Here is a 9,005-nt window from a genome sequence, read left to right as displayed (position 1 = left end):
CAGGTGGGTCCAATGAGGAGCAGGTGCGCGTAACGAAGGGAACAGGTGTGCGTAATGACAGGCAGTCTGGCGCTCGAGGGAGAGCAGGAGCAGGCATGACACTGATATTGTTCATGATCTCTTTGAAGGAATCATACCTCATGAGCTTTCACGTTGCCGTAGTGTATGCATAACAAAAAAGTACTTCACATTAGCAACTTTGAATGAGGCGATACAAAGTTTTCCTTTTAAGTGGACTGACAAAACTAATCAGCCTCATTCTGTGCCACTTACTCTTGGATCAAGAAAAACTGTTGTAGGAAATGGCCATGAGAACTGGAGTCCGCTGTCATTGTTCCCTTTTTTGGTTATACACAAAGTTCCCTTTGAGGAACGAGCGTGGCAAATCTTCACAAACTTGAAGGACATAGTGGACTTTGTTGTTATACCTATTCATACTGAGGATAGACATCACTCTCAGATGGCACACCATTTGCACATGTGAAGCGAAGCCTTCCCAAACCACCTCTAGTAGTAAAATGTCTCAACACTTCCCATTGATGTTTTAAAAGAGGAAATCTCACTTGCTCTGAGGCAGAACTACTCATATGTGGACAGAGTATGCCTGGCTAAAAGTGTGACAGATAATGGATTTAAGTACAGGAATGGGATCATCTTGGCACAAGGTTCAACTTGGGGGACTGCCAGAATTGAGTGAAATCATCCAAATGATAATATTGCAAGAGAAGTTTTAATTGTTACTTCATTATAATCAATGAAGCCCTACGTTATGAGTTTAATGCTAAATTGATAGATGTACTGTAACAATCAAAGAACAACTAACTGTCTGTGCTCTGTTTCTGTCTGTGCTCTGTTTGTCTGTGCTCTGTTTCTTGCAGGCTTTGCGGGAGCCCGCAAGATTAAAGGTCATCTTCAGGGAGAACAACACTGAAAAACGAACCAGAATGGCTAACCGGAGTTGCTTGATGACCTGCTCGAAACGATAACGAGTGACTTGGGGTTGAAAGGCAACATTATGCTGCAATAAATGGACAAAGATTTTGACAATGAGTACTTCAATCTGACTTCTACCTCTGAACTTCAGGATTTGGGGACAGTGAAGGTGATCCAGGAGCACACCAACTTGCCTTTGACCAGTACCCCTGTTGAGACTGGTTCTGACTCAGCCTCACCAGGCTCTGACGACTGCATTTCCATAGCATTGGATGGCACGCTGATCCTCTCATCCTTCGAGTCTGTGTCGTCCCGAACCGAACAGTGGCCAAAGAACTTTCCGATTACACGCATCTCATATGACGCTGAGATACAACTCAAGATGCAAATGCTGAATACCAGGTTAGCCAAACAACGCTGACTGACAGCTCAAAGCTGAAATCCAAAATACTGGAGGAAAAAGGCCTACCCAGAAGAAGTAGACTTAAAGGGTCTTATTCTGGTGACATGAGGATAGATGCTTGGCTACCATTTAACAAATAAAATTGATCTCGCACTTTTGTCTTTAATAATGTCATCATATAGTAGGTTATACCCGCACCGTATCTGCGAGCTGTTTGCTATGAGCATTTGCCAATACCAGAGTGGGCACATATTTCTTTGCTTTGTATTTTATTTATTTGAGTAGGGACAGATGCAATAACACTGACATATTGCAATTTACAACAATAACATGTTAGCTTGCGCTAATTTACAGTGCCTGTCCCTAGATAGACAGTGACACAACAAGAATATTCAGAACAGCAACACACACACAAAATAATATATACATACACATTCATATAAGTACATATACATACAGTACATGCACACATACATATACATAAACAACAACAAACAAAAAGAGCAACAAAGAAGAAACATACATTTGCTATATAACACAACATTTTTGGGGTGAAAAAACATCGGTACCTATAGAGTTGAAAATGTAATGGAAACCCATTTAACTTGCACTATTTACTTAACCAACAAGTCAATTTGATGAAAACACATCTCTGATGGGAAAATCTGCATGTTGTTTTTATGCACATTTTTGAATATGCACATAAAAATCTGTCACCAGCTGGATGGAAACCTAGATATTGACACCCAAAAGACTGGCAAGTGCTTTAGTCCAGTGTCACTTTGATTGCCTTCACATCACGGTTCACCAGCAGGCCCAAACGTCTAAAGAATAAACTACAGACCAGCCTAAACAAGCTTGTAAGAATTGTACTTTAACTCCCCCCTCATATTCATCAGGATGTCAAGCATATGTTTTGTCTGTATCTCTGTAATGTGTCTGTATTTATGTAATAGTATATGTATTTATGTAAAAAAAAAAACAGGGATCACAATGGAAATATGTCTCCAACTTTATTGCGCAATCCCGGTCACTTTAAAACATCTTTGTACTGTGTGTATATGTATTGAACAAAAATGTAAACGCAGCATGGAATTTCAACAATTTTACTGAGTTACAGTTCATATAAGGAAATCAGTCAATTGAAATGAATTCATTAGGCCCTAATCTATGGAGTTCACATGACTGGGGAGGGGCACGGTCATGGACGGGCCTGGGAGGGCATTTGGCCACCCACTTGGGAGTCAGACCCACCCAATGGGGAGCCAGGCCCAGCCAATCAGAATGAGGTTTCCCCACGAAAGGGCATTATTAGACACAGACAGACTTCTCAATTTCATCAGCTGTCCGGGCGGTTAATCTCAGACGATCAAGCAGGAAAAGAAGCTGGAGAGGTCCTGGGCTGGTGTGGTTAGACGTGGTCTGCGGTTGTGAACCCGGTTGGACGGACTGTATCTGATCGGAAAATATTCAGACAGCTTGACTATTACATTACAGCCTTATTCTAAAACAGATTAAATTATTCGTTTTTTTTTCCTCAACAATTTACACACAATACTCCATAATGACAAAGTTAAAACAGGTTTTTAGAATTGTGTGCAAATCTATATAGAAAAAAAGGAAATATTACATTTACATAAGTATTCAGACCCTTTACTCAGTACTTTGTTGAAGCACCTTTGGCAGCGATTACAGCTTCAAATCTTCTTGGGTATGAGGCTATAAGCTTGGCACACCTTTATTTGGGGAGTTTATCCCATTCTTCGTTGCAGATCCTCTCAAGCTTTATCAGGTTGGATGTGAGTGTCGCTACACAGCTATTTTCAGGTCTCTCCAGAGATGTTTGTTCATACAGTGCATTCGGAAAGTATTCAGACCTGTTGACTTTTTCCACATTTTGTGACATTACAGCCTTATTCTAACATTTATTAAATCGTTTTTTCCCTTCATCAATCTACACATAGTACCCCATAATGACAAAGCAAAAACAGGTTGGATGGAGAGTATCGATGCGCAACTATTTTCAGGTCTCTCAAGAGATGTTTGATCAGGTTCAAGTCCGGGCTCTGGCTGGGCCACTCAAGGATACGTGTCCCGAAGCTACTCCCGACTTGTCTATGCTGTGTGCTTAGGGTCATTGTCCAGTTGGAAGATGAACCTTCGCCTCAGTCTGAGGTCCTGTGCGCTCTGGAGCAAGGTTTCATCAAGGATCTCTGTACTTTGCTCCGCTCATATTTCCCTCGATCCTGACTAGTCCCCCAGTACCTGCCGCTGAAAAACATCCTCACAGCATGATGCTGCCACCACCATGTTTCACAGTAGGGATGGTGCCATGTTTCCTCCAGATGTGATGCTTGGCATTCAGGCCACAGAGATCAATCTTCATCAGACCTGAGAATCGTGTTTCTCTTGGTCTGAGCGTCTTTAGGTGCCTTTTGGCAAACTCCAAGTAGGCTGTTATGTGCATTTTACTGAGGAGTGGCTTCCGTCTGGCCGCTCTACCACAAAGGCCTGATTGGTGGAGTGCTGCAGAGATGGTTGTCCTTCTGGAAGGCTATCCCATCTCCACAGATGAACTCCGGAGCACTCCCAGAGTGACCATCGGGTTCTTGGTCACCTCCTTGACTAAGACCCTTCTCTCCGATTGCTCAGTTTGGCCGGGCGGCCAGCTCTAGGAAGAGTCTTGGTGGTTCCAAACGAATTCAATTTAAGAATGATGAAGGCCACTGTGTTCTTGGGGACCTTCAATGCTGCATAAAAGTTTTCATACCCTTCCCCAGATCTGTCTTGACACAATCGTATCTCGTATCTTGGCTTAGAATAAAACACTGTTATTGATCTAACAACCAGATTAATTGATTGAAATATTAAACAGCATATGATTTGTATTTTAAAAATATATTCAAAGACGGAGGTGGGCTTAATGCGTATGTGGGCTTAAAATAGTTACAATATACTTACCTTACATCGACCATGATCTTTTGCTAGTTACGGCCATTTTCACCATGATCCGTAGAGATTTTTTGGTGCCATTCAGCCCTATTCAGCAATATGGCGGTGGTATAATGTGGTCCAGGTTCCAGGGACATCACTGGAAATCCAATCCAATATGGCTGCCAATACAATGCCATATATAGATGTGTGTGACATCCGAAATCAGTAGCTCTACTCTCATTGATTCTAAGATTTGTTAACTTTTTTTCCCAATGTAGCTCACAACACAGCCTTCAAGACATCATGGATTCGATCAATGGATAATCAGAAATGAGTCCAGATAAATAGCTGCTTACCTCATTAGCTTGGAAGAGTCTGGCAGACTGACGGTTCCGGCAGATCCTGGCTGACTGGCGGATCTGGAAGAGTCTGGTTGACTGGCAGATCTGGAAAAGTCTGGCTGACTGGCAGATCTGGAAGAGTCTGGCTGACTGGCGGTTCTGGAAGAGTCTGGTTGACTTGCAGGTCTGGAAGAGTCTGGCTGACTGGCAGATCTGGAAGAGTCTGGCTGACTGGCAGATCTGGAAGAGTCTGGTTGACTGGCAGATCTGGAAGAGTCTGGTTGACTGGCGGATCTGGATGCTCCATGCTGACTGGCGGGTCTGGCTGCTCCATGCAGATTGGCAGCTCTGGCGGCTTCTTGCAGACTGGCAGCTCTGGCTGCTCCATGCAGACTGGCAGCTCTGGCAGCTCCTTGCAGACTGGCAGCAAGGAGCTTCCATCCGCGTCGCCGTGCTGCCTCCTCATACCGGCGCCTCTCCGCTTTCTTCGCCTCCAGTTCTTCCTTGGGGCGGCGATATTCTCCAGGCTGAGCCCAGGGTCCTTCTCCGTCTAATTCGTCCTCCCATGTCCATTCCTTTTTTTGTTGCTCCTGCTGTTGCTTTTGCCTGTTACCACGCCACTTGGTCCTGTTGTGGTGGGTGATTCTGTCACGGATTTCGTTGTGGGAAGGAGGAGCGGACCAAAATGCAGCGTGGTTGTGATTCATTTTATTTAAATCGAGAGACTATACACGAATAAACTAACAAAATAACAAACGTGCGAAAACCTAAACAGCCCTATCTGGTGCAAAACACAGAGACAGGAACAATCACCCACAAACACACAGTGAAACCCAGGCTACCTAAATATGGTTCCCAATCAGAGACAATGACTAACAACTGCCCCTGATTGAGAACCATATCAGGCCAAACACAGAAATAGACAAACAAGATATCCAACATAGAATGCCCACTCAGATCACACCCTGACCAACCAAAACATAGAAACATACAAAGTAAACTATGGCCAGGGCGTGACACACAGGGTGTGCAGGCTTCTGTCCCAGCTAACAAAGATTTACAGGCAGGTATCTTGAATCACAGTGAGGACGGGAAGAAAGAAGATATGATAGTCAAAAGGGGTCTGATCACATTTCACTTCCCATGGAGCCTCGTGTACATAACTAAAGTATGTGTGTGCGTGATGTTAAGCCTGCTTGTTATAGTATAGTACTGTACACTGTCCGTGTGTGTGTGTCTTTCTCTGTGTCATCCCCCTCATCCATTCCTCACCTGTTCCTGGGTCCGTTGCCATTGCCAAGGCTGCCCCCTACCAGTGTCTGATGGGAGGGCAGAGCAGAGCGGCTCAGCTGCTATCTACACAGCCCGCTACGGCCCCGGGCATGGCCTGGCATGGGCACCACCACAACACCCACAGCCACTCCTCCAGTGCAGGCTCCTCCGGCCTCTGCCTCTCCGCCTAGATCAGCACCCAACCCCCAGAGACCACAAGCACCACCTCGCAGCCAGGCCACTGGGGAAATATGAACAGAAGACGGCATCGTCAATACAACAACAACAGGCCACTACAGAGACGGACAGAGAAGAAGTCGAATAAAGGACAGGGTAATGTTCAGAAGGCACAACAAAGAAGAAGCAAAGTGAAACAGGAGGCAGAATACCATCTGAACTTCAATGCTTGTTTTGTTATGGTGTGTGCTCTAATGAACACAACCCAGCTTCAATAATGAACATGCTGAAATCAACAGAGGAGAGCATTAAGAGGCTTGTTCAGGTGGATGGCAATGTACACATTGAACATAGTAGTAGGCCTAATGTTACAAATAGAGATAATAGGATTAATTGCTAGACCTACTGTACTTGTCAGAGAGACACATAAGATAATATCTAGAGAATTCATTCACTTTTGACAATGCTGTTCTCTACAGAACACACCCCAGGCTCACACTCTTTTCAATAACAGACAGGTGCGTGACTACACCTAGATAGAAGAGATAACCAAACCAGATTATCCTAATCACTTCGTGTGCATGTTTTTGTATGGACAATGGAAGTATATACAGTGCATTCGAAAAGTATTCAGACCTCTTGACTTTTTCTGTAACGTAACAAAATGGGGAAAAATGGAAGGGGTCTGAATACTTTCCGAATGCACTGTATATACTTCCATTGTCCATACAAAAACATGCACACGAAGTGATTAGGATAATCTGGTTTTGTTATCTCTTCTATCTAGGTGTAGTCACGCACCTGTCTGTTATTGTAAAGTGTGTGAGCCTGGGATGTGTTCTGTAGAGAACAACATTTTTCTATGAGATAATATCAGTACGTTAACATGACCTTTATGAATTATGAAGCCTTTGTGTGTTATGTTTTTGTTTTATCACATAAATGCTTCAATATTCACAAAAAGTTACATTACCTAATGAACATCATCTCAGAGAACAAAACGTATAATCTCCTAAACCCATGTTTACAACAGATTTTATTTTCTGTGTTTAACCAAAATCCCTACAAAAACAAACATTTTCCATAGGCTTTGTCCAACCAACCATGGCGGAGTTAGTTCCTACAAAAAGACGCCATTACTATTGCCCTCTTTTGAAGCATTTATGTAACACGCTGAAAAAATATATAAATCAAATCAAATCAAATCAAATTTTATTTGTCACATACACATGGTTAGCAGATGTTAATGCGAGTGTAGCGAAATGCTTGTGCTTCTAGTTCCGACAATGCAGTAATAACCAACAAGTAATCTAACTAACAATTCCTAAACTACTGTCTTATACACAGTGTAAGGGGATAAAGAATATGTACATAAGGATATATGAATGAGTGATGGTACAGAGCAGCATAGGCAAGATACAGTAGATGGTATCGAGTACAGTATATACATATGAGATGAGTATGTAAACAAAGTAAAATAGTTAAAGTGGCTAGTGATACATGTATTACATAAGGATGCAGTCGATGATATAGAGTACAGTATATACGTATGCATATGAGATGAATAATGTAGGGTAAGTAACATTATATAAGGTAGCATTGTTTAAAGTGGCTAGTGATATATTTACATCATTTCCCATCAATTCCCATTATTAAAGTGGCTGGAGTTGAGTCAGTGTCAGTGTGTTGGCAGCAGCCACTCAATGTTAGTGGTGGCTGTTTAACAGTCTGATGGCCTTGAGATAGAAGCTGTTTTTCAGTCTCTCGGTCCCAGCTTTGATGCACCTGTACTGACCTCGCCTTCTGGATGATAGCGGGGTGAACAGGCAGTGGCTCGGGTGGTTGATGTCCTTGATGATCTTTATGGCCTTCCTGTAACATCGGGTGGTGTAGGTGTCCTGGAGGGCAGGTAGTTTGCCCCCGGTGATGCGTTGTGCAGACCTCACTACCCTCTGGAGAGCCTTACGGTTGAGGGCGGAGCAGTTGCCGTACCAGGCGGTGATACAGCCCGCCAGGATGCTCTCGATTGTGCATCTGTAGAAGTTTGTGAGTGCTTTTGGTGACAAGCCGAATTTCTTCAGCCTCCTGAGGTTGAAGAGGCGCTGCTGCGCATTCTTCACGATGCTGTCTGTGTGAGTGGACCAATTCAGTTTGTCTGTGATGTGTATGTCGAGGAACTTAAAACTTGCTACTCTCTCCACTACTGTTCCATCGATGTGGATAGAGGGGTGTTCCCTCTGCTGTTTCCTGAAGTCCACAATCATCTCCTTAGTTTTGTTGACGTTGAGTGTGAGGTTATTTTCCTGACACCATACTCCGAGGGCCCTCACCTCCTCCCTGTAAGCCGTCTCGTCGTTGTTGGTAATCAAGCCTACCACTGTTGTGTCGTCCGCAAACTTGATGATTGGGTTGGAGGCGTGTGTGGCCACGCAGTCGTGGGTGAACAGGGAGTACAGGAGAGGGCTCAGAACGCACCCTTGTGGGGCCCCAGTGTTGAGGATCAGCGGGGAGGAGATGTTGTTACCTACCCTCACCACTTGGGGGCGGCCCGTCAGGAAGTCCAGTACCCAGTTGCACAGGGCGGGGTCGAGACCCAGGGTCTCGAGCTTGATGACGAGCTTGGAGGGTACTATGGTGTTGAATGCCGAGCTGTAGTCGATGAACAGCATTCTCACATAGGTATTCCTCTTGTCCAGATGGGTTAGGACAGTGTGCAGTGTGGTTGAGATTGCATCGTCTGTGGACCTATTTGGGCGGTAAGCAAATTGGAGTGGGTCTAGGGTGTCAGGTAGGGTGGAGGTGATATGGTCCTTGACTAGTCTCTCAAAGCACTTCATGATGACGGAAGTGAGTGCTACGGGGCGGTAGTCGTTTATCTCAGTTACCTTAGCTTTCTTGGGAACAGGAACAATGGTGGCCCTCTTGAAGCATGTGGGAACAGCAGA

At 44.2% G+C, this 9,005-nt stretch overlaps 1 protein-coding gene across 1 annotated transcript; it reads right to left on the bottom strand.

Moving 5' to 3' along the window:
* Positions 1 to 1,603: 1,603 nt before the first annotated feature.
* Positions 1,604 to 6,152, bottom strand: LOC135510066 (circumsporozoite protein-like). The gene is made up of 4 exons (XM_064930870.1): positions 6,027 to 6,152; positions 5,884 to 5,960; positions 4,627 to 5,256; positions 1,604 to 4,449 (listed from the first exon to the last, which is right to left on the bottom strand). Exons 1-4 carry the CDS (start codon positions 6,150 to 6,152, stop codon positions 4,425 to 4,427), a joined length of 858 nt encoding a protein of 285 aa, XP_064786942.1. The 3' UTR covers positions 1,604 to 4,424.
* Positions 6,153 to 9,005: the final 2,853 nt, after the last annotated feature.

This window comes from Oncorhynchus masou, chromosome 23 (assembly GCF_036934945.1).
Source record: "Oncorhynchus masou masou isolate Uvic2021 chromosome 23, UVic_Omas_1.1, whole genome shotgun sequence".
Classification (NCBI taxonomy): Eukaryota; Metazoa; Chordata; class Actinopteri; order Salmoniformes; family Salmonidae; genus Oncorhynchus; species Oncorhynchus masou.
Note: the sequence above shows the minus strand (reverse complement) of the source record. Positions and strands in the feature narration are given on the sequence as shown.

What these genes read in the sequence shown, in the direction of transcription:
- LOC135510066 (XM_064930870.1), bottom strand. Translation starts at nt 6,152, where the DNA reads ATGCCGTCTTCTGTTCATATTTCCCCAGTGGCCTGGCTGCGAGGTGGT. An exon ending in GGCAACGGACCCAGGAACAG is followed by an intron (nt 5,257 to 5,883) that starts GTGAGGAATGGA and finishes AATCCGTGACAG; the next exon opens with AATCACCCACCACAACAGGA. An exon ending in GACTCTTCCAAGCTAATGAG is followed by an intron (nt 4,450 to 4,626) that starts GTAAGCAGCTAT and finishes TTGTATTGGCAG; the next exon opens with CCATATTGGATTGGATTTCC.